At 40.9% G+C, this 25,775-nt stretch overlaps 1 protein-coding gene across 2 annotated transcripts; it reads left to right on the top strand.

Moving 5' to 3' along the window:
• Positions 1-4,264: 4,264 nt before the first annotated feature.
• Positions 4,265-25,742, top strand: hdac12 (histone deacetylase 12). Of its 2 annotated transcripts, XM_062552770.1 has the most exons (8): positions 4,265-4,639; positions 4,732-4,875; positions 6,367-6,526; positions 6,627-6,820; positions 6,905-7,055; positions 7,185-7,301; positions 23,836-23,978; positions 25,140-25,742. In XM_062552770.1, exons 1-8 carry the CDS (start codon positions 4,505-4,507, stop codon positions 25,161-25,163), a joined length of 1,068 nt encoding a protein of 355 aa, XP_062408754.1. In that variant the 5' UTR covers positions 4,265-4,504; the 3' UTR covers positions 25,164-25,742. The 2 variants fall into 2 exon arrangements, with proteins under 2 accessions (XP_062408754.1, XP_062408755.1); XM_062552771.1 differs by having other exon boundaries at positions 4,265-4,875.
• Positions 25,743-25,775: the final 33 nt, after the last annotated feature.

The raw sequence follows: 25,775 nt of genomic DNA, 5'->3' as shown, positions 1-25,775 counted from the left end.
TTATTTTTATTTTTTAAGGCCAATTATTTAATGGATCCAGGACACTATGCACCCTGATAAAATCCCCTTGGCCTTTGGAATTAAAATAACCCCACATCAACACCATACCCTTTACATACTAAGAGTTTGGCATGCTTAATGTCAGTTATTAGCTGTTAACTAATTAGCTGGTTTGAATTGCATTGAGCTAAAAATAAAATAACATTTCAATAACCATAGCCATAATACCATCTTGAAATTTCAATAAAATAACATTTCAATAACCATAGCCATAATACCATCTTGAAATTTCACAGTCGGAAAGCCCCATTCTCTTTCTGGAGATGTGTTCAATTCGTTGGTATAGCTTATCATACCTCTGTAATGGGGAGATACAATATCATCCAAATGGATTATTTTTCAGTTTTGTGTTACAATACTTCCAGCAAAAAAGCCAAACATTTTGTCTATAAATTGTGTAATGGGGCACCCAATGTGGGGGTGTGAAAGAAATCTGCAATTTTTCTTCTGATTTCACAAGATTGAAACACAGTCAGTGTCAACACATACGGCTTACGAATGAATATGTGGAATCTATAGGTAGCAATCATTATTAATAGAAAATTTAAAGTCTTTAGCTTGAACACTTTTTACCAGATAATGACATCTGAACTTTGCTGCAGATTTAGATGAGGGTGCAAATGTGCCAAAAATCAGAAGGGGGGTATGTTCAAACATTTTTTTTCTCTGGATTTATTAGGTATACCAATCTAATATTTTGGCTAAATCAGTTTAAATGGTTACTCTTTAGATGGTAAAAGTTTGAAGCAAATCTGAGATGGTCAAGCAGAAATTTTCTCTAAAATCCGTTGAATTGAGGTGGAATGACCCAAATGCACTTATGGAAGAATGGTTAAAAATTCCCACAAACACACTCCTAACCTTGTGGAAAGCCTTACCAGAAGAGTTGAAGCTGTTATAGAGAGTGGACCGACGTCATATTAAACCTATGGATTAAGAATAGGATGTGACCAGAGCCCATTTATGGAGAGCCGGTCCACTCGCTATTAACTCCATTGTACCTGCAGTTCCTGTTGCAGTTCCACTAGGGGCGATCACGAGCAAGTGATCAAACAATAGACCCCTTCACAACGGATAAACATTCGGAGTGGCGTGGCGGCAGAAAAGTTAGACGGCCATTGAAAAGCACTAGTAATGCGGCTAAAATTAGTCCGTAATTAACCTTTGATGAAATGGCTAACGATATAAAACAGTATGTACATACACTCAGTGTACGGGATTGGGAGGATTATTTGAAAAAACTTTGAAAAAACGTACGTTATCAGGTGGGATCATTCTGACAGATCCCCATTCTAAGTGAATGGAAAGAAGACGTAGCAAGATTGCCCTCCGTTGAATGGCCAGATATTTATAATTACGTTATTGAAAAACCGAGCGTATACAGTAAGGAGAAGTGGCGGGTGTATAGATCATTGGATATATAACTATGTCCCAAATGGTCATGTCTAAGATTTACAATACAATGACATATCGGAGGAGTTTAGCGTTGTCGCTGATGGCAGTTGATGGTTGTTTTGCCGCCAGCGAACGTAGTGACGTAGGCTCAGCAGGGGTCTATAGAGCTCCACAGTCCAGCCCACAGCCTTGTCCGGAAGTAAAAATCCAATACAATTTCTCCATTGACAACTGGAGAATAAGCCATAAAATCGTAACCGTCCATGGTAGACTTAAAACCAGCTACGATGTGACTAAGCGATTAAACCGGCTCATATTGATGTCAAAAGTTAACGGGGCATCAACCTTGTTTTTGAGAAAACAATGTTTTATTCACGATTTAACGAGAGAGTACTACACTACCCAACACCCTACCGTGTAAAACTGGTGAAAGCAGAGCCTTTGATTGGTAGAGATCGCCGTTGCCATGGCAATCCCAAACAAACTGCACTCAACTTTTCCCACACCTATCATCCGGCTAGCGTCTCGCTGGAACTTCAAAACTTAAAATGGCTGCAGGGCTGTCAGGACCGATGTGTGGTCTTCCGAAAAAGAACGGTTTTCTCATCTTGAAGGTTGAATTTACTCAATGGAAACGGTAGGAAGTAATCATCTTCTTTTCTCAGATTAATATGGAACCATGTTAAACTATCGTTACCCTGCAAATGTTGGAAATGTGTGTACGTTTGCAAAGCATCATGGGATTTGAGTTCTCTAACTAGGAATTTAAGATATGTACACAGTCTTGTACCTTTTTTTTTACATTTTCTGTTAATTTTTTCACTCGAAATTACAAGTTATATGCTTATGAGTCACATCGTAGCTGGTTAGCCTGGCATGGTCTAAAACTCTTTATATCCGGATTTTTCCAGAAGTCAATGGGAGAAATGAATGAGAAATTTTCTTCCGGGCAAGCACCTCTCTCGGAGGAGGGGCGGGACTGTGGAGCTCTATGGGGGTCTTTGGGGCTAGTACGGCTTGGTCTGTTTCACCTGATTGTCATTAAAAACTCGAAGATTGGATTTTAGTTTCTACAAGCTCAATATGGGTTATAGGTCGAAAGTTGAATGAACAATTACTTATGGCCCTTTGGTTTCTCACATTGTTGCCGATAACATTTGTTTTATTTCTCATTAGGTTAGTGCTTAAAGCAACACCATGGAGTTTTTCCAACCTTTTGGGGTTCGGGTACGAACCGGTACGAACCAAAGAACTACAAAATTCGACTGCTTTACGGCATATAGTGCCCACTTCCTCCACCACTTCCTCAAATTCTGTGCGAGCGTTGAATAGACAGTTGATGCCTTATAAACATGAGCTACGTGATCTTTTGGCGTTTGAAAAAAATAAAACCCATGGAATTATATTCATATGATGATATGCTGAAATGCATGCTATGGGCTAGGCTACCTGGAATAGCTATAGGCTACATTTCACACGCAACGCAGTTTGCCCAAGACGTGAGAACTCCTCCTGCAGAAATCGGCTTATCAACAAAAGCACGTGTATCCTAGCTCTGTCATCTAGTCACTAGATTCTAGTGTCATCATGCTGCCAACCAAACTGCACGGGAGCTGGTTATGTGTGCTAGTTATAGCCTAGCTCAACGTGTAAATCTACCGCCTATATAGCCTATAGGCTACTGACCAAACAATTATCTTGAAAAACAAAGTTATCACGTGTAAGATTCTGTCATCATATTATAAGAGCTCTGCCTCTCCAAACATTTTGGGCGTGCAAATATATGCCACTATGGACGTGAATAGCCTACCATAGAATACAATATCTGGTGACCATCGATTTTTTTTATGTTATGACACTAAAAATGACCACCATTAGGCCATACTATTGCTAAATATCGTAATTGTTTTTTTTTTTTTTTTTTTTTAAATAAGTAATGACCAACAATGACCAACATCATCCCAATACCGAGAACGTGCACAGACCTGAGCTGAAAGCCTAGTTTTACAAATGTATCACAACTGGTATCGTAGTAGGCTACCACATAATTTAATATTTAATGTGCAGCCTCAAGTCTAGCCTTTACTGTACGCTATGTCTAACTTGCTTCTGGTGTAACCGTGACAGATTTTACGACATAAGTAGAAGAAATCACCGTTTCCCAACTGTAGGGGGACCCCAAGAGCAAAACTTACATGGTGTTGCTTTAAATGATTGTTTTATTGATAATATTGCTATTCTCCCTATTTTGTAATTGTTCACTGTTAATTTAATTTGTATTGTTATTTATTTGTATGTCGCTTTGGACAAAGGCGTCTGCTAAATAACCATAACCATAACACACATAGCACCCTGCTGATGAATGACGTCATTGACACGTTTGAAAGGCTTTTTAGAGCAATTAAGAGACTTAAGACATCTAATACTCAGCCGTGTGTATTTTTCTTGACCCCCCTTTCACATGCAATATTCCGATTTCTACACAAAAAAATTATATCCAGAGAAAAGTGGAAGTTAGGAGAAACTCCATTCACCTCCATTCATTCTCCACTTGCTCGCGATCGCTCTCTAGTTGCAGTACCATGCGGAAGTATTCAACGAGTGGTCGTTCTCCACTGATAAATTATTATATTCTTTATAGATCAGTGTCGTTCTCCCCTTATTAATATTCTCTGATGTGACTGAAGTTCATAGCCTACTTTTGGCAATTAGTGTGAATACATTTTTCCCCCTTTTCCTGTGCCGCCGCAAGTGGGCTTTTATTTTGATTTCATATCGTAGAAGTCGAAACAGGAAGTGTATCGTAACAAACTTATGTAGGTGTACTTGGGCTGAACGGTCACACAGAGCTGGCTTGTATCGCTCAACATTACATCGACTTATGAGTTAATTCGCTTGCAATTCTTATGGAAAAAGGGCTTATATCGCTGGGCAATCGTGTCATTAGGGTCGGTTAATTAACACTTTTAATGTTTAAGCCTATGGTGGCAAGTGCGAATCTTCTTTCCTTTCATCACCATTTCCTTTCCTCCAAACAAAACACCTCAGTATGCGTATCACAAGGAAATTCACTTTGCAATTCCTAAAACCAAAATGTCGAGTTATTTATCATGAGAGTAGTGGGCTAACAGAAATAAGTTTAAGAGAGGGAGTTCCATGGAGACGATTTTTCAGCGCGGAACAAGTAAGAATTTCTCATATTAGCCTGTGTATGATTTTAAAAAAACGTTGATCGTCGTAACTGCACCAATCATATCGAGTGAAACTTTTTCATAGGCAGGGCAAGACTCCAGAGCCCTCCCCATAGTCCATCACAAGAAGTATGCATGCGACTTGGCACCAAACCATAGATTCCCAATGAGAAAATTTCCCAAGATTCTCCAGATCCTTCTGAAGGATAACGTAATTTCAGACAACCAGGTGAGCTCAATATGCACGAAATAAGCTTTTACGACAGATTTTAATAATTAGGCTATATTGATAATAAAATACTCTAGCTTATTCTAGAAAGGGTTTTGACTTGGGCTGTATTGCAAACATGTAGGACCGCCGTCACGTCATCCTGCATTAAGCTAGCTTCCTTGGACGCCGCTATTAAACATTACATCCGTGACCCATGTTCAGTGGAATTCCCCATTGACCCTGTGTCACGAAAAATGGCAGCCGTTATTTCTTGAATGTCAGAGTAATGACATTCAAAATGGTACCTTAATAATACACCACCATTCATAAAGTAATAAAGTATGAAAAGAAAAACACAATTTATCACATGGATCACCCAAACTTTGTGCCAATTTTCCAATCAGTACAGCTTTTATTATCATAATGGGTGTGAAATATTCCTTAACCACTAGATGGGGGCATGGCACAGTGCACTTTGCATGACACAGCAACCATGACACAAGTTTCTCCACGTTGCGTTGATAAAATTGTGAAATTCTTGCTGTATTATGTCGGACAAAAATGTAGGTTATTATCAAAGTGAAATGGTTACTGTCAGCGGTGTTTGTTTCAGCACATAATTGACGTTTTCATTCGAAATGGTCAATCGGAATCAATGAGAGTCAATGGGGAACCGTAATACATTTAATAGCGGCGTCCAAGGAAGCTTAGTGCAGGATGACGTGACTGCGGTCATGTAGGCTCATTATATTTTACCATGTCTGCTTTCAAAACACTTGCAATAGCTTTTAGAAACACTGATGTAGGCTAGCTGCTATGTCTTGTACTTGATTCGATTATTAGTCTAAAAAAATAAAGGGGGAAAGTTGGAACATGTATGGTCTAAAAAGTAAATAATCATCTCAGATGTTTGAATTGAACACATGGATGCAGAGCCCATGATTTCCCCAAAAAGTTAGCCTAAAGATTTAGAATAGTCTTTTCCACTTCACCTCAGTCCATCTTAAATGAACTCCTACCCCATAAGATGGTGGCATTTCTGTATCTTGTCTGGAAAGTGGTGTCTTCTTTGCATGGTAGAGTTTTTCAGCACTTGTGGATAGAGCAATAAAATGTGTTCATAAACAGTGGTAATACAATGATCAGAAATTTAAAATGAACATATTTTCCATGTAGTAGTCAACATTTCTATTTAATGTTGTCTGTCCTTTTTGCTGCTAAATATATTGATCACATTCTGTTTTTATTTGCATTTCACACAACGTTCCAACTTTTTCTGATTTGGGGTTGTATGTAACATTTCTGAAAAAAAAAAAAGTTGAACAGTAACCCCATAATTAAACCTTATTTTTCACATCTAAGCAATGCAGATAGGTGAGTGCAGAAGAGAGTGCAGGTTGGAAATTATGGTTAAAACAACTATGTCTGAGTCTTTAGTGTCTATTTTTGCACAGATGTTTTTGAATGAAAGAAACATTTAATATTTAATTCTTGATTTACTTTTCAAAGGTCTGGGCCCCAACATTAGTTTCTGAGAAACTGTTAGGACTTGTGCATACAGAGGACTACCTTAGCAAATTCATAAATGGGAAAACTGATGAAAAGGAGCAAAAGCGAACAGGCTTTCTCTGGAGTCAGGGCATAGTGCAACGCTGCAGGTATGAAGTGGGTAGGTAATTTACACTGGCACCATTCCACCAAAATGCCCTCAAGGGTCTCATTTCCTGGCTTATGAAAGTGGAGCTTCTGATGTGAACATGTGGTTTCAGGGGGCACACTCTTGGCAGCTGAACTAGCACTGAACAGAGGGCTGGCTTGCAGCACAGCAGGAGGGACCCACCATGCTTTTCCCAGCTATGGCTCTGGCTTTTGCCTCCTCAATGACCTGGCCGTGGCAGCACGCTCTTTGATTGCAGGCTCTGGAAAGAAGAAGGTTCTCATCGTGGACTTGGATGTGCATCAGGTAGAAGATTCTAATTTTCCTCGTCTTGCGCTGTTTCTTACCTGTCTGAGTGATGTATTTATATGTTTGCTTATAATCCTGTAGGGTGATGGTACAGCATATATATTTAAAAACGAACCCAATGTTTTCACATTCTCTGCGCACTCTGGCAAAAATTTCCCACTGCGGAAAGAGAACAGTGACCTGGACATCAGTATAGAGGATGGTGTGGAAGATAAAGAGTATCATTCAATAGGTGTGTAAAGTCAAAGATGCATATTATGAGTAGCATTTATCTGCTTGACAAATTATCATGCTGCAAAGCATTCTTGACGCTCTTAGAAGAGTGATGGAGCTAAGATTGATGACAGAATTTTTTCTTCAGTTCAGACACATATACCTTGGTTGCTGGACACCTTTCGGCCTGACCTTGTTCTCTATGATGCTGGAGTTGATCCTCATTGGGATGATGAACTAGGACGACTTCGATTGACAGACCAGGGTGAGCTAAACAATTACAGTACATTATGGGGCATTATGGAGTGAGTGTTCATCAGAGGCAGGCATCCGTTACCACACTCCTGGTAGGGGTGAAACAACATGCTGCATATGCTATAGTATAATGTAAGTAAACAATGTAATTAGTCTTTGAGAAAGCTACTCTGAGAGCTTGGAGGTGGCGTCATGAGTGTTCCAAGCTCTGTGGCAAATGCATCGGTGTCGAGGTAGTTGAGATGGTGATGGGAGTTCCAACAAGTCAAGCTTGGACTTGAGGAAATGGTATGATCAAGCTAGGATCTTATAAGCTCTCTTATGGCTCCCAATCTGTTATTCAGACTACTCCAAGCTTGGGAGTGAAGTTCAGCTCAGCGAGTGCAATTGGTCAAGCTAACACAAACACACCATGGGCAAGAAGCTCAGCAAATTGAGAAGATAGCAAACTGTAAATAGTTGGCTTGTAAGTACTTCACATAAATTACAACAATGGTAGAAACCCTAAACAAACCCAGCATATCAAAACATTGGGTAGAACTGTAGGGTCATTCCACCTCAATTCAAGAAATGCCTTCTGCTTGACCATCTCAGATTTGCACATTTTTTGGCAAATGGTTCTGTCTCACTACAGATGTGTTTAAGCTGTCCTTGAAAAAGTAATGAAGAGGTGTCTATATTGCATTTTTGTTGGAAATATTATAGCACAAAACAGAAAAATAATCAATTTGGATGATATATATCTCCCCATAACAGGGGTATGGGCAATTCCATATCAGTTGGAACAGGTCCGACACCATGGTCCTCAGTTTTTCCTGATTTTTGGTGCACATGTTCCTCCATGTCTCATTAGAAGAAAACCAAAATTTTAGCTTGTTATCTTGTTTGGTTTCTGAGATATGGCTCTTCAAATGTGGATAGACGCATCCTAAAAAAAGGCTGAAAATTCCTGTATTTAATGAGCACCACTTTTTTTAAAACCCCTCTCCTCTCTTAAGGCTACCATATTATTTTCTAAAAATTTGAACACTGGGGCAGTACCCTGTGTTGTTGTCCAAAATCACAAAGGAATTACAGTCCTTCCCACCATTGGAGACTTATTCATCGAAACAAACCCATATTTTTTTTGAAAGCAATGAAAAAAAAAAACCCTGTTTTTGTTCTCTTATGGTCATGAATGGCTAGCACTCACAGTTTTAAAACTCTACATATATATAGTCCATGAGTAAGAGAACATGTTGACAAAAAATTGAGAATGTTAGGGGGTATTCACACCTGCCTTGTTTAGTTCGATTAAAACGAACTCAAGTTCGTTTCTTGCTTGGTTCGGACCTTTTTGACTGGTGTGAATACAATCACTCGAACTCTAGTGCGGACCAAACAAGCGGACCGAGACCCAGCTGAGGAGGTGGTCTCGGAGCGGTTCCTATCGAACCCTGGTGCGGTTCGTTTATGGTGTGAAAGCAGACCGACCTCGATCCGACCCAGTTACAGAAATCTACCTTTTTTGGATTTGACGACCTCCCGTAGTTTTTGCGCATTATGGGAAATGTAGGATAGCTCCGTGACGCACAACAGCTGTAAGCAGCAGTGGGCTAACGCTTTTTTGCCAACAATTTGATTTTGCATCTCCTACCCGTTCCGTCTTCCGTAGGCCTGCTGTTAGCATGATGGACACACATGAGAGCTCTTCTCAGCTGTTTTGTTGCACGTCTTCGTCTTTGCTAAATTACGAGCATGATATTGTTAAACTTGCATCAAACGGTCTTGACGCTCAAGCACTTCTGCAAAGCTGTAACTGTATTAAACTATATTGCTAGGACAATAACGAGTACAGTACGCAAACATAAACCGCTCACAAAAAGTAAGGAAACTTGACTTTGGCCCATTATATCTCCCCTTTAGTAATACCAACCAGTAAAGTGTTTCATATCATTTTTATTGTTGATTTGTCACCTTTACAATGAGGTATAGCTTGTAAGCATAGGGCAATCATGGAATGAGCAACACAAACAAACGTGTAAGTAGTGCCAACGAAAAATGTGCCAAAATGGCCTGTTATGCTATTGGAATTCACCTTTGTTACTTCAAGCGTTGACGATTGCACTCTCCCACGGAAATGAGGAAAACAAAACATGTTAGGCATACATTTGTTCATTTTATACTCAGTGTCAGGGTCCTCAGTAGCGTATAGAGAATCCATATGCAGCCACAACAGCTTGGCACCTTCTTCTCATGCAGGTCACCAACCTGGCTACATTCTGCTGTGGGGTGACATCTCCCTAACTCGAAAGACAGACCTTGCTATCATTGAAGGCAATCATCATGCAGTTAGATACTGGGATGAGATTCTGGAGCCAGTGGCAATTCCATATCTCCAGAATATGGAACCAATTGCCATCCTCCAGGATGACAACGCTCGCCCCCATAGAGCTGGGATCATCAGAGAGTACCTCCAGAATTTGGGAGTGGAGAGGATCTAATGGCCTGCCGTGAACACTTGTGGGATCAGCTTGGGCATGCTGTACGTGCCAGAGTCACCAACAAAACCAGGTTGGCTGACTTACAACAGATCCTTATCGAGGGATGGAATGCCATCCCACAGCAGAATAGCCAGGTTGGTGACCAGCATGAGAAGAAGGTGCCAAGCTGTTGTGGCTGCATATGGATTCTCTACACGCTACTGAGGACCCTGACACTGAGTATAAAATGAACAAAAATGTATGCCTAACATGTTTTGTTTTCCTCATTTCTGTGGGAGAGTGCAATCGTCAATGCTTGAAGTAACAAAGGTGAATTCCAACAGCATAACAGGCCATTTTGGCACATTTTTCGTTGGCACTACTTACACGTTTGCTTGTGTTGCTCATTCCATGATTGCCCTATGCTTACAAGCTATACCTCATTGTAAAGGTGACAAATCAACGATAAAAATGATAGGAAACACTTTACTGGTTGGTATTACTAAAAGGGAGATATAATGGGCCAAAGTCAAGTTTCCTTACTTTTTGTGAGCAGTTTAGTATTTACGTGGGCCAACTTTGACTTTGGCTTCCTATTCTTCACCCCACCTACAGTGGGTACGGGTTGAGAATGCACCTTCTCCCGCGGGACTCCCGAAGAGATCCCGCAGGCCGTCAAGCCGATTTTTTTCGAGCCTAAGGCAATGTACCCAAACAACCACCAGGTGGCAGAAAGTTTCATCCCGCATTTCACAACGATGAAGACCGCATATCCGTCAATAGTCGACTCCTTAATCTCATTTAATCATTACAATGAAGGTGATGACTGGCGAAATTATTCAAACGACGTTTCAATGAACCATTGTTGAAATGAATGAAAATGGTTATAGAAAATCGCCTACAGCCTAACGCCGACACAGCTGATTCTTTGGTTGATTCTAAGCTGTTTTGATGTAGGGGATGGGTAAACTGGCGCGCTACAAACATGCTACCAATCAAATGTAATATTAGTAGGACTAGTCTACTTAGACACTTTAGTCATAGGCAACGTTGCCATGTTAATTTGGGCTAGAAGTGCTTGCTTGTGGTGGCGCTCCTGTCCGCTGCTTCTCCCGAATTGTGTGGCAAATTTGTCAGCAATCAGCTTAAATGTCAAATCATATTTATTTCTCTTTGTCGCCATGGTATTGGGGGAAACGCGGAGAAACGAGATGGTCAGTCCTCATATTTTTTCTTCGCGTTTCGTTATAAGAAGTAATAGCCTAGTTAGTCTTCTTCCGTATTGAACAGATAGGCTACGGGACGCTCTTTGTTCCGTATTTTAAGGAACTACTCAATGCACACACACTACAATGAAAAACACACAAAGAAATCACTAAACATATAGCCTACAACCTAATGACACTTTAATGCAGCGTTTCTCAAACTATGGGCCGCGAAACGTGGAGACTGCTGCTGGTCCGCGAGACATGGGGTGAAATTAGGTCCGGTGATCTGATAATTTGCTGCGCAATTGACCAAGCAACCGCGGACCGACAGAAAAAGAAAGCAAACGTTGCTGCGGAAATGCTTGCTAATTTGATGTGTTTAAACATAGAGCCATACAATTAGGTGTGTCTGTTATTATGATAATTTTCGAGCATAACTGCTTGTCCATAGCTCAGTGACAGGTGTTAATAGCCTTGCCATAAGCACTGCTGCAGGTGCTTCTTTTATTATGCGGTTAGAGCATAATCGCTTACTCATATACTATAACTCAGGGACAGGTGCAAAACCACCAACTGGGATGGATCGAAGGGCAAGCAAGCACTGCCACACAACGTGAAGGCCTTTGTGTTGTCAACACTAAACAGAAAGTTTCCTACGATGGGGAGAAGTGGCCGCAAGGACTGCATCGATAAGATCAACGAATACAGTAATGTTTTACAACTCAGCTGGTATCCGCTGTTCATTCCGACTTATCCCCACTCGGCGGTAGGCCTAGGCCTATTTAACTTTTTTTTTTTCAAACAACGTGCCATTCCGACATGAGGTCATTAATAGGCTATTAATGTCATAACTATTAGGCTATCATTAGGCTTACTATGCATGGCTGTAGGTAGCTATGAGGCCACTGAGATCTGGACCTCATCGGTTTTGTGAAAGCCGATTGGAAATACTTAAGTTTAGAGCGAACGTTTCAACTATGTTTGCCATGGTAGACAAAAACACTCAAATAAAACAATAGCCTAAAAAATAACTGCATGCGTAATGGACACGGCTCTATATCCTAAATAATTTTCGAGGTTCGCCATTTGGTAATATGACCTATCCTTACTGACAATAATTTAGATTGAGCACAACTAAAGTTGCACGAAGGCAAAATACAGTCCTAAAAGCCTATTCTATATAGCCTGGCCAATATTGTACAGATGGTACGGGTTGAGAATGCTCCTTTCTTTCCCGCACATCGGGACTCCCGAAGCATCGGGACTTTAATTAAAACTGCAACCGCAAGGGGGCAACATAAGACCGCCTTAATAAAAGGAAGGTTCGGCTCATACCGGAAAACACGGAAAAACCCGAAGACACCGCGCTGGTGACAAGCGGAGAAAAGAGACATCACGCTCGGCATGTCAGATTGCAGTTTCAGAGTTTTCGAATGTTTTACAGCGTACCTCACAGCTGGCTCTCTCACTCGACGTAGCCTATAACTCAGTCAGTCCAGCAGAGATGCCAGAGCAACGTTTTGGTCAATGGAGAGGGAGAGAAATGCTCCGCATATCCGTCTCATTTAATCCGTCTCATTTAATCATTAAAATGAAGGTGATGACTGGCGAAATTATAATCAAACGACGTTTCAATAAACCATTGTTGAAATTAATGAAAATGGTTTTAGAAGCCTTCAATTCAACCTGAAAGACTCGATATAGGCAACCTTAGATTAATTCATTAATTCATTACGGTTACAAGACCGCATTTCCGTGAATAGGCTATTATTGTCAAGGCGAAGACGAAAGAGATGGACAAGATGGACATTTAGGCTACATTTATGTTAGGAATACTTAGAAATGTGTAGGCCTATAGGCTATTTTAAAACGGAGGCATGTTCATTTTAACCGGCGACGCTGGGTAGCTTACCCAGCACTTTATCACAGATTTTGTCCCCACCACTTTTGACAACTGAAAATAAAACGTATTTAACAGAAATATCTTTAATAGGCCTACATGCCTATCATGTCACTTTACTTATAACCGTAGGCTACATGATTGGAGAAGATCGCGCATTTTGTAACATTATAACAATGGATGGTCAGATATGCGATAGGGCAGTGAGGGTGATTCATTGTAACCATCGACTAGTAGGCCTAGCTCCGCAAAAGAAGTTTCTAGCAACTTAGAATATATGGATCTCGTTATGCATGTTCATGTTGATTCAGAGATAGACATAGACTACCGTGGGCTACTGTGCGTCAATATAACAGCATTTTATCATGTGGTGAATTAATGACTAACGTCAGTTTAACATGTCAGAACTTTTGATCGGCGTTTCAAGTGCATGCCGCGAATAGGCTAAATGAACTCGACTGACTGAATCCTTTATATTTCTTGGCTAAGTGCGAAGAAATTGACACTCGAACTGTGGCGTAAATGGTTGAGGCATCTTAATCATACGTCAGCGACCGGGGTTCAAAACTTACTCTACGAACCTCCGGAACCCATTAAGACAAGAGGCATTATTTTATTAAAAAGTTTTGCGATTTTTTTATGATTGCGATGTCTGCTGAAAAGAAAAGTTAATATGTGAATTCGTGGTTCAGCGCACACACACACACACACACACACACACACACACACACACACACACACACACACACACACACACACACACACACACACACACACACACACACATTTTTACATTTACATAATAGGGCTCGGGCACACGCCTTGCATTCTAGGAATATCGCCGCCATTTGGTAGCGCACTGAACGTAATATCCATTCATTCAGATGCACAAGACAAGAAGCAGAAATAGTAGCGATTTATTCTTTTCCTCTTGCGATCGTGGGTTGCACTGTTACACCCCACTACACAGCAACATACTACCAAGAAGGCAAAAACTAAGTAACAGGAACACACTAAAAGGCGGGAGTAAATCCATAGTAATCCATAGTAAACTAAGGAGTGAAGCTGCCAATGTGGCTGTGCCCGCGAAGTTTTGATGTCATGATCCCGAGCCCTAGTGTCAGGAAGTGTCTGTCGAGAGAGAGGGGGGAGGGAGGCAATCGTCCAATGCCGCATACAGGTAGGCTATAATGTCTAGTGAACTGGTTAGACAAGTGTGGGGGAGGGGGAATGATCGCACAAGACAATTGCTCTTCATGAAATGGGTAGTCTCACAGACGTTTGTCGATGTTTAAACGTAGCCTACTACATCACTTGCGAAATCGGACGTGGCACATAGAATTATTAGGCTACTGGATTTAATATAGCATGGACTTTGTTCATCCTATATTAGCCTATATTAAAATGTAATGTGCTGCGGGGAAGCATTGGGGAAGTCAGTTTAAGTTGTCCTGTAACAATTTGCCTCTTATTATAAGAGTATGCAGCCACTACGCACATAATAGTCTAGGTTACGGGCGGATGCGAGCAACCCCATGCAAAAGAAGGCCTTAAGTTAACGGACTGAATGCCTGTTTACATGTCAAACATGCATTAAATCTAAGAAACGAAAAACACAAATATCATGTATTGTGTCGTAAACAGTTAATGACTTCGTGGCCACTATGCGCAACTGCATCGCGCAGTGAGCTGAAGGATAGGAGGACCGACACTTATTAACACAAAGCTTTGTAAAGCACTAACAACCACCCCTCAAAGTTCATTGTCCATAAGTCCAAACAATAAGTATAAAAATCCGACAATCCAAAACGATAACGAGATCTCCCAGAAACGAAAAACAAGTTTGTTGAGTAGCCTAGTCCTTCCAACAATCTCAGCTTTTGCGTTTGTTAGATAAAAGGCATTCTGTCCTGCTGTATTCCAATGAGAAAAAATCATCCACAAGGTAGGCTAAGGGTCACGGTAATGCAGCATGCAGGAATCTATATAGGCCTACGCACAAAACGAATGAATGGATTATATCGGCCAAAACGAATGAATGGGTTGGGAGAGTCGTCTGGCTGTGTCAGCAGACTGCAGTCGGTCTCGAGGGGTTAAATAGCGCACGTACTTGAATTTTAATCTGAAGAAGACCAAATCAAATCAAAAAAGAAGGATTTCAAGTGTGCGAACCTTTTTCCATTTTTTTTATGATTTAGCCTACTCTTGTTCTGCACCTTGACCGGGGATGTGCACAAACTTTTTTACTACACTTGAATTTTAAACCAACTCTTCTCTAGCCTATATCCTATAAAAGAAGGATTTCAAGTGTGCGAACCTTTTTCCATTTTTTTTATGATTTAGCCTACTCTTGTTCTGCACCTTGACCGGGGATGTGCACAAACTTTTTTACTACACTTGAATTTTAAGCCAACTCTTCTCTAGCCTATATCCTATAGCCATACTTTAATAATCAGATGTTATGCTCATTTTTGTAGGCTACACCTCACCGGCAAGCACGCACGCAAATGCTGCTTTTGCACATCTACAATATTGGCCAGGCTATATAGAATAGGCTTTTAGGACTGTATTTTGCCTTCGTGCAACTTTAGTTGTGCTCAATCTAAATTATTGTCAGTAAGGATAGGTCATATTACCAAATGGCGAACCTCGAAAATTATTTAGGATATAGAGCCGTGTCCATTACGCATGCAGTTATTTTTTAGGCTATTGTTTTATTTGAGTGTTTTTGTCTACCATGGCAAACATAGTTGAAACGTTCGCTCTAAACTTAAGTATTTCCAATCGGCTTTCACAAAACCGATGAGGTCCAGATCTCAGTGGCCTCATAGCTGCCTACAGCCATGCATAGTAAGCCTAATGATAGCCTAATAGTTATGACATTAATAGCCTATTAATGACCTCATGTCGGAATGGCACGTTGTTTGAAAAAAAAAAAAGTTAAATAGGCCTAGGCCTACCGCCGAGTGGGGATATGTCGGAATGAACAGCGGATACCTGGGTTGTAAAACATTACTGTATTCGTTGATCTTATCGATGCAGTCCTTGCGGCCACTTCTCCCCATCGTAGGAAACTTTCTGTTTAGTGTTGACAACACAAAGGCCTTCACGTTGTGTGGCAGTGCTTGCTTGCCCTTCGATCCATCCCAGTTGGTGGTTTTGCACCTGTCCCTGAGTTATAGTCTACTGTATATGAGTAAGCGCTTATATGCTCTAACCGCATAATAAAAGAAGCACCTGCAGCAGTGCTTATGGCAAGGCTATTAACACCTGTCACTGAGCTATGGACAAGCAGTTATGCTCGAAAATTATCATAATAACAGACACACCTAATTGTATGTCTCTATGTTTAAACACATCAAATTAGGAAGCATTTCCGCCGCAACGTTTGCTTTCTTTTTCTGTCGGTCCGCGGTTGCTTGGTCAATTGCGCAGCAAATTATCAGATCACCGGACCTAATTTCACCCCATGTCTCGCGGACCAGCAGCAGTCTCCACGTTTCGCGGCCCATAGTTTGAGAAACGCTGCATTAAAGTGTCATTAGGTTGTAGGCTATATGTTTAGTGATTTCTTTGTGTGTTTGTCATTGTAGTGTGTGTGCATTGAGTAGTTCCTTAAAATACGGAACAAAGAGCGTCCCGTAGCCTATCTGTTCAATACGGAAGAAGACTAACTATTACTTATATATTTCTTATAACGAAACGCGAAGAAAAAATACGAGGACTGACCATCTCGTTTCTCCGCGTTTCCCCCAATACCATGTCGACAAAGAGAAATAAATATGATTTGACATTTAAGCTGATTGCTGACAAATTTGCCACACAATTCGGGAGAAGCAGCGGACAGGAGCGCCACCACAAGCAAGCACTTCTAGCCCAAATTAACATGGCAACGTTGCCTATGACTAAAGTGTCTAAGTAGGCTAGTCCTACTAATATTACATTTGATTGGTAGCATGTTTGTAGCGCGCCAGTTTACCCATCCCCTACATCAAAACAGCTTAGAATCAATCAAAGAATCAGCTGTGTCGGCGTTAGGCTGTAGGCGATTTTCTATAACCATTTTCATTCATTTCAACAATGGTTCATTGAAACGTTGTTTGAATAATTTCGCCAGTCATCACCTTCATTGTAATGATTAAATGAGATTAAGGAGTCGACTATTGACGGATATGCGGTCTTCATCATTTTGAAATGCGGGATGAAACTTTCTGCCACCTGGTGGTTGTTTGGGTACATTGCCTTAGGCTCGAAAAAAATCGGCTTGACGGCCTGCGGGATCTCTTCGGGAGTCCCGCGGGAGAAGGTGCATTCTCAACCCGTACCCACTGTAGATGTGCAAAAGCAGCATTTGCGTGCGTGCTTGCCGGTGAGGTGTAGCCTACAAAAATGAGCATAACATCTGATTATTAAAGTATGGCTATAGGATATAGGCTAGAGAAGAGTTGGTTTAAAATTCAAGTGTAGTAAAAAAGTTTGTGCACATCCCCGGTCAAGGTGCAGAACATGAGTAGGCTAAATCATAAAAAAAATGGAAAAAGGTTCGCACACTTGAAATCCTTCTTTTTTGATTTGATTTGATTTTCGTGTGGTCTTCTTCAGATTAAAATTCAAGTACGTGCGCTATTTAACCCCTCGAGACCGACTGCAGTCTGCTGACACAGCCAGACGACTCTCCCAACCCATTCATTCGTTTTGGCCGATATAATCCATTCATTCGTTTTGTGCTTATATAGATTCCTGCATGCTGCATTACCGTGACCCTTAGCCTACCTTGTGGATGATTTTTTCTCATTGGAATACAGCAGGACAGAATGCCTTTTATCTAACAAACGCAAAAGCTAAGATTGTTGGAAGGACTAGGCTACTCAACAAACTTGTTTTTCGTTTCTGGGAGATCACATTATCGTTTTGGATTGTCGGATTTTTATACTTATTGTTTGGACTTATGGACAATGAACTTTGAGGGGTGGTTGTTAGTGCTTTACAAAGCTTTGTGTTAATAAGTGTCGGTCCTCCTATCCTTCAGCTCACTGCGCGATGCAGTTGCGCATAGTGGCCACGAAGTCATTAACTGTTTACGACACAATACATGATATTTGTGTTTTCGTTTCTTAGATTTAATGCATGTTTGACATGTAAACAGGCCTTCAGTCCGTTAACTTAAGGCCTTCTTTTGCATGGGGTTGCTCGCATCCGCCCGTAACCTAGACTATTATGTGCGTATAGTGGCTGCATACTCTTGATTATAATAAGAGGCAAACTGTTACAGGACAACTTAAACTGACTTCCCCAATGCTTCCCCGCAGCACATTACATTTTAATATAGGCTAATATAGGATGAACAAAGTCTATGCTATATTAAATCCAGTAGCCTAATAATATGTGCCACGTCCGATTTCGCAAGTGATGTAGTAGGCTACGTTTAAACATCGACAAACGTCTGTGAGACTACCCATTTCATGAAGAGCAATTGTCTTGTGCGATCATTCCCCCTCCCCCACACTTGTCTAACCAGTTCACTAGACATTATAGCCTACCTGTATGCGGCATTGAGGACGATTGCCTCCCTCCCCCCTCTCTCTCGACAGACACTTCCTGACACTAGGGCTCGGGATCATGACATCAAAACTTCGCGGGCACAGCCACATTGGCAGCTTCACTCCTTAGTTTACTATGGATTACTATGGATTTACTCCCGCCTTTTAGTGTGTTCCTGTTACTTAGTTTTTGCCTTCTTGGTAGTATGTTGCTGTGTAGTGGCAGTGCAACCCACGATCGCAAGAGGAAAAGAATAAATCGCTACTATATTTCTGCTTCTTGTCTTGTGCATCTGAATGAATGGATATTACGTTCAGTGCGCTACCAAATGGCGGCGATATTCCTAGAATGCAAGGCGTGTGCCCGAGCCCTATTATGTAAATGTAAAATGTGTGTGTGTGTGTGTGTGTGTGTGTGTGTGTGTGTGTGTGCGCTGAACCACGAATTCACATATTAACTTTTCTTTTCAGCAGACATCGCAATCATAAAAAAATCGCAAAACTTTTTAATAAAATAATGCCTCTTGTCTTAATGGGTTCCGGGGGTTCGTAGAGTAAGTTTTGAACCCCGGTCGCTGACGTATGAGTAAGATGCCTCAACCAGTTACGCCACAGTTCGAGTGTCAATCTCTTCGCACTTAGCCAAGAAATATAAAGGATTCAGTCAGTCGAGTTAATTTATTCGCGGCATGCACTTGAAACGCCGATCAAAAGTTCTGACATGTTAAACTGACGTTAGTCATTAATTCACCACATGATAAAATGCTGTTATATTGACGCACAGTAGCCCACGGTAGTCTATGTCTATCTCTGAATCAACATGAACATGCATAACGAGATCCATATATTCTAAGTTGCTAGAAACTTCTTTTGCGGAGCTAGGCCTACTAGTCGATGGTTACAATGAATCACCCTCACTGCCCTATCGCATATCTGACCATCCATTGTTATAATGTTACAAAATGCGCGATCTTCTCCAATCATGTAGCCTACGGTTATAAGTAAAGTGACATGATAGGCATGTAGGCCTATTAAAGATATTTCTGTTAAATACATTTTATTTTCAGTTGTCAAAAGTGGTGGGGACAAAATCTGTGATAAAGTGCTGGGTAAGCTACCCAGCGTCGCCGGTTAAAATGAACATGCCTCCGTTTTAAAATAGCCTATAGGCCTACACATTTCTAAGTATTCCTAACATAAATGTAGCCTAAATGTCCATCTTGTCCATCTCTTTCGTCTTCGCCTTGACAATAATAGCCTATTCACGGAAATGCGGTCTTGTAACCGTAATGAATTAATGAATTAATCTAAGGTTGCCTATATCGAGTCTTTCAGGTTGAATTGAAGGCTTCTAAAACCATTTTCATTAATTTCAACAATGGTTTATTGAAACGTGGTTTGATTATAATTTCGCCAGTCATCACCTTCATTTTAATGATTAAATGAGACGGATTAAATGAGACGGATATGCGGAGCATTTCTCTCCCTCTCCATTGACCAAAACGTTGCTCTGGCATCTCTGCTGGACTGACTGAGTTATAGGCTACGTCGAGTGAGAGAGCCAGCTGTGAGGTACGCTGTAAAACATTCGAAAACTCTGAAACTGCAATCTGACATGCCGAGCGTGATGTCTCTTTTCTCCGCTTGTCACCAGCGCGGTGTCTTCGGGTTTTTCCGTGTTTTCCGGTATGAGCCGAACCTTCATTTTATTAAGGCGGTCTTATGTTGCCCCCTTGCGGTTGCAGTTTTAATTAAAGTCCCGATGCTTCGGGAGTCCCGATGTGCGGGAAAGAAAGGAGCATTCTCAACCCGTACCATCTGTACACGTTTACCAGCCAATGGTTGAACGACCTTAGCACATGTGCTTTTGTTTATAAATTCTGGTCTGGTTGCAATTAATCACGGTGTGAAAGCGAACCGCACTAAAAAAGAAAAAAAGAAAAAAAAATTGGTCCGGACCAAATAAGTGAACTAACGGACCTTCCTGGTGTGAATACGCCCCCTTAGTTTTCGTATTTCGAGGCTATGAGCCTTCAAAGTTGTCCAAAATGGCGTTTTTTCCTAAATATGCCACTTTTATTGCCTTTTTCCAAGGACAAGATGAAATGCAAATCCAACATTCCTTTTTTTCTGCAATAGTGTGGCACTTTGTAGATCATGTGAATGTGGTAGATCCAACCTGTCCATTTTAATATCCCCACAGCACATGTCTGAAGTTAGAAAAAATGAAAAAATGTCTTGGCTGAAGGAGGTGTTGGTTTGATTTGTATGAACCTCTTAGAAGGACAATATGGGGTGTAAACCCATTTTGTCTTTTTGAGGGATCAGCATGCCATCCTGTAAACAGGATAAAAATCTTATATCCCATTTTTACTCTTTATTGATCCCTTAGAATATGTCCAAAAATTGTCATAAATGAAAAAAGGCGACTAAATTGAGGGGCTTAAAATGGCCAAGTGGATCAAGTCACACAAGGCTAAAAATGAAATATAAGACAGAAGAGATACTGAGGGAGAACACTGTGAAATGTATAACCCCTGCTATGATGGCCTTTGAACCCACTTTCAACCAAATGTTGGTTTTCTTCTAATGAGACATGGAGGAACATTTGGACCAAAAATCAGGAAAAACTGAGGACCATGGTGTCGGACCTGTTCCAACTGATATGGAATTGCCCGTATGACAGGCTATACCAATGAATTGAACGCATCTCCAGAAAGAGTGTGAAATGGGCTTTCAGACTGTGAAATTTCAACAACCAATTTAACCCCAAAACAGTCATGAACATCATGCACAGCATCCACATCAAATATCAAAGTGAGTTTTAAATGTGAGTGCTGCCCAAAAAATGTTTATTACAATACTGTATCGGAGGAAAACGCACTAAGGTCTTTCCAAATAACGTTTTCATGGTTAACATTACAAAGAAGGAAAACAATCCTGCTACTAGCATAGGCTCGCCTGCCCCCGAACTCCATCATACGTTTTCTGTTTGTAATGCCGACCATCATCATGTTGACTTGATGCCACCGTGGTTGCCCTAACGTTAGTAGTTAAATAGTCAAATAATTTCTCAATAGTGACATTTAGTGATTTTTCGCCATGCAAGACTAGACAGCAGCATGCTAGTAATTGTGGCAACTGGCAACATTTAAGATTAATAATGTTAAAGGGATATTCCGTCATTTTTTGGAATTAAGCTCATTTTCCACGTCCCCTCGAGCAAAACAATTGATATTTAACTTTTACCCGTTCATCCAGCCATTCTGTTGGTTGCGAGCTACCTCCAAGTAAGTGTACCCGGGGGGACAAACTTCATTTATGGCAGAGTAAACCTCTGCCATATACAAACCATAACCCATAATTATTTAATTAAGTGTAAGCTGATGAGATACTGACCGAAAACTATCACAGGAAGACAGAGCGCTTGACGACTCATTCCACCAAGAAGAACCACTGAGAAAAAAAATCTTGAACTTTACCTAGCATGGCTGGTCAACACAACAGACGTGAGGGGTGGAATGGTTCGGTTCACACCTTGGTTCAGACATCACAGTTCGGTATGGTACATTGGAAGGAAATGCAAGACATAAATGCAGAAGGCATGCCCGAGCTGGGCTTGGTGCCTTAGTTCCAGTGAAAGGGCCGGTGTAGCGGAACAACTCTCTCGTGCTTGCATTTTTGAACACATTGTAACATACTGTACTGTAATTTGTTGCATTTGTATGCCCAAATAAACCACCATGATACATTTTCAAGCCTAATCTCACCCGCCCTACCATTATCCTGCTGATATCCTAATCTTTAATTTTCTTCATTCCCTGGTTCCTCCCCATTGTCTCTAGCAATGTCTCCTTTAGTAATGGGCGGTATAAACGATATGCAATATAAACTATATAAAACTGGCCCGCGATAGAATTTTCAGTTATATTGCACTATCACGGTATGCATGTTGATGGCGAAGTTCAGGGCTCCAGAGTGTGACCACATGCGCTCAAACTTTTTAAGTCAACCTAAGGCCCGCTTTTACCCTCTCTGGTGCAATGAAAAAAAATTCAAGGTCGCAGTGGTGCACCTGACGCTGCTCGGGTGAAAGTATACATTTCTTTCGCAACTTTTCGTTGTAAGCTAGGTGGGCAATTTAACAAAATAATAGAAATAACTCCCCTTCTCCTTGGCCCGCTTTCTCTCCCTCTCTCTCTCCCTCCGTCTTGTGCACGTTCAATGGACACCCGCCCCCCGACATGCACATTCCTAATTATTGTTAAATCCGGTTAGCATCATGCTACACATATTTGATTAAAACAATTGCATTCAATTGCTTTGACTGATCATCTCAATACCAGTAGTGTTTTCCAACTCCAAGACTCAAAAGGGCCTGCCCTGTCCCAAGGAGAAAAGGTATCAGCCTGCTATAAAATAGTCCACACGTGGGGAAACTGAACAGTCCAACCAGTAGACAATAAGATAGCCAACTATGCTACTTTGTTTACAGTATTTTAAGGCTTAAACCAGACAGCTGAATTAAAGAGGTGGAGTTGTATTATGAATAGTAGGCTATAATCTGCATAAAGTGTGCTGTCATGAATATCAGAAATGTAGTATTTTCTCTTTTTATATTGTTATGTACTCTGGTGTTCCAAGGTAGGCTAAAATGTTATTCAATAGAATGAGGTGAAACTAAAAAAATTAGAATATTGTGCAAAAGTTAATTTATCTCAGTAATTCAACTTAAAAGGTGAAATTAATAGGCTATATAAGACTCATTACATGCAAAGTAAGATATTTCAAGCCTTTAAGTATTACAATTTTGATGATTATGTTAACAGCTTATGAAAACTCCATTTTTATATTGCAATATATATCGTTATCGCAATAGGCTGCAATGTATATCGCAATATAGATTTTAAGCCATATCGCCCATCCCTAGTCTCCTTTTGTATTTCACAGAAGTTGTGAAGGACACCGCAAGCTGACAATATTTGGCTGATGAATGTAATGTGTGACTCATTTAATTTGCTCAGACACCTCCAACGCCCTTTAAGGTGCCCATAGGCGCACTCTACCGTCAGTCTAGCTTGACTGAGGCGATGGTTGAAATTTACTTGATCTGGTGTTACTCCTCCACCCTCACTGTATGGCTTCATTAACCAAGAGAGTAGAGGATAAGCCGAATCACCTAGAATCAACAACAGCATCTCCACTCCCTCGAACTCTTTGGATAGCCTTGGCAGGAGCGTGTCTCTCTCACTCTTTCATAGAAAGATAAGAGCATAGATGTTTTTAGTTATGAAAAACGTAAAAATCTCAAGGTATAGCTGACTGCCTCAAAGTGCCTGAAAAGGTCCCGGACCTCCAAATGTTAATGTTTTGTGCCTTGGGTTTGTGCTACTTCAAGACCTATAGTTTGATTTTTGACTGCTTCCATTGACAGGTCTTTACCACAGGGACCTGTATGTCATCAAGATGGCGATTGGGAGAGGAATACCTATAGCCACTGTTATTGGTGGAGGTTATTCAAGGGACATCGACAAACTAGCACTCCGCCACTCAATTGTCCACAGGGCCGCAACAAAGGTGAACAGGAATAGGTCACTGACGTGGCAGGAAAATATCTATTCAACAGTAATGAGTAGCACTGTGTTTTTAAAAAAAAAAAAAAAAAAGTTAAAGGAATAGTTCGGAATTTTGGACATAGGACCTCATGTCCAACTTAGCTGGGGTGATATAGGTCGGTGGAGACAGTTTTCAGTGCATTTCTTCCCTTCCGTTGCAGCAATCACCTGGTGCTACAAGCTGGTGCCGAGATAACGCAATTCAACGGTAACATCCAGCCTGCCACTAAAAGCAGTCTTAATCCACTCCACAGAACACCTGAAACAAATAAATTATATTTCGATGCACATGTCCCTGTTGATAGAGCAATGTTAGAAATAAAACTAACCTTGCATCGCTGTGCAGTGGCCTATACTTTGTTCCCTGTGTGGCAGTAGCGGATTGATATTATCCAGGCGACAGAGGAAGCCGGTTTTGTGACAATCACAAGTTTACTTATCTGCCGCTCCACCTAATTCCACTCTGCCAGGCCACAACACACATAATATAACGTTACGGTACATGTAGCACACTCTGCCGGCTCTGCCGGCTGTAAGAAGCCACAGTTGGTTCCTTTCTGGTTCTTTTAACTGAAATTGGTGGAAACTCTGTGGTGTCCACCTGTAGCGTTTATTTTCACAATTTTTGAATGCACACTGAATCACCATGTTTATAAGGTGGCTACTACTAAATGTCCCGACTGGAGTTCGATTCTGTTTACTTTTTGACGCAGTACTACTGATCTAGAAAGTAAAATTCCACTGCTGCTGAGAAACTAGTCCCTCAAAATGTAATAAATCATTGAGTTGCGAGGTTAGTTTTATTTCTTAATTTATTCTATCAACACAGACATGTACATCAATAGTCTGACGTTTTAATTTATTTGTCTCGGGTGTGCTGTGGAGTCGGTAAGACTGTTTTGGATGTTACCGCTGAATTACGTTAGCTCAGCACCAGCTTAGCAAAGGGAACCGCTGCAAGTTAAGGACCGGATAAAATACGATGGCAACTGTCTCCACCGACCTATATCACCCCGGCTGGAGTTGGAAAGGAGGTCCTACAGTATGTCCAAAATTACGAACTATTCCTTGAACAGTATTCCTTTCTCTTGACATGCAGTAAAGTTGCAATTGTTTTTTTCAGGTCTGGAATGAATATGGGCTGTGACGAGTTTCACCGTGTCAAGCAAAGAAGACACCATCAGCACTCTGTTATTGCAGGCAAAACAAGAACATGTTCTTGCTTAATTTAGAAACTCTTCTCTAATGATAAATGACCCTGCAGAAAAAAAACCCAGCCTGACCAGCTTAAGGTGGTTTGCTGGTTGACCTGCTTGTTAGACCACCTATGATGGTTGACCAGCTAAATCACTAAATCAGCAAAACTCTTGCGAAAACATACCTTCAGCTGGTACATACAGTACGTTGCGGAAACATACCTTCTTACGATGGTAATTCAGCTGATTTTGCTTGACCAGCTCCCTCAGATGGTCACGTCGGCATGTCCACCTGGTGGCCTAACCAGCTACAGCAGCAAAGACCAGCTAAAACCAGCTACCAACACAAGCTGGTTTCTTGCTGTTTTTTTCAGTAGGGATGTGTAAACCATGTTTGTTTTCATAATTGAAAATTATACTGCCATTTTCGTCAGAATTGACTGCAAAGGTCAAATTTTTCTAGTCTAATAGTTTGTCTGTTTTACACATGTAATTTAATGTAATTATTCAAACTTATCAAGATTGATGGTCACAACCAGTGTTAAATAACATGTAATAAAAAC

This window comes from Sardina pilchardus, chromosome 13 (assembly GCF_963854185.1).
Source record: "Sardina pilchardus chromosome 13, fSarPil1.1, whole genome shotgun sequence".
NCBI lineage: Eukaryota > Metazoa > Chordata > Actinopteri > Clupeiformes > Clupeidae > Sardina > Sardina pilchardus.
The sequence above is the reverse complement of the archived record's forward strand: the minus strand, read 5'-3'. Positions and strand labels throughout refer to the sequence as shown.

Excerpts from the sequence above, each read along its gene's own strand:
- hdac12 (XM_062552770.1), top strand. The coding sequence starts at position 4,505 with ATGCGTATCACAAGGAAATTCACTTTGCAATTCCTAAAACCAAAATGT. Across the intron at positions 6,527-6,626 it reads ACGCTGCAGGTATGAAGTGG|GGGGCACACTCTTGGCAGCT; the intron begins GTAGGTAATTTA and ends ATGTGGTTTCAG. Across the intron at positions 7,302-23,835 it reads ACTTCGATTGACAGACCAGG|GTCTTTACCACAGGGACCTG; the intron begins GTGAGCTAAACA and ends TTCCATTGACAG.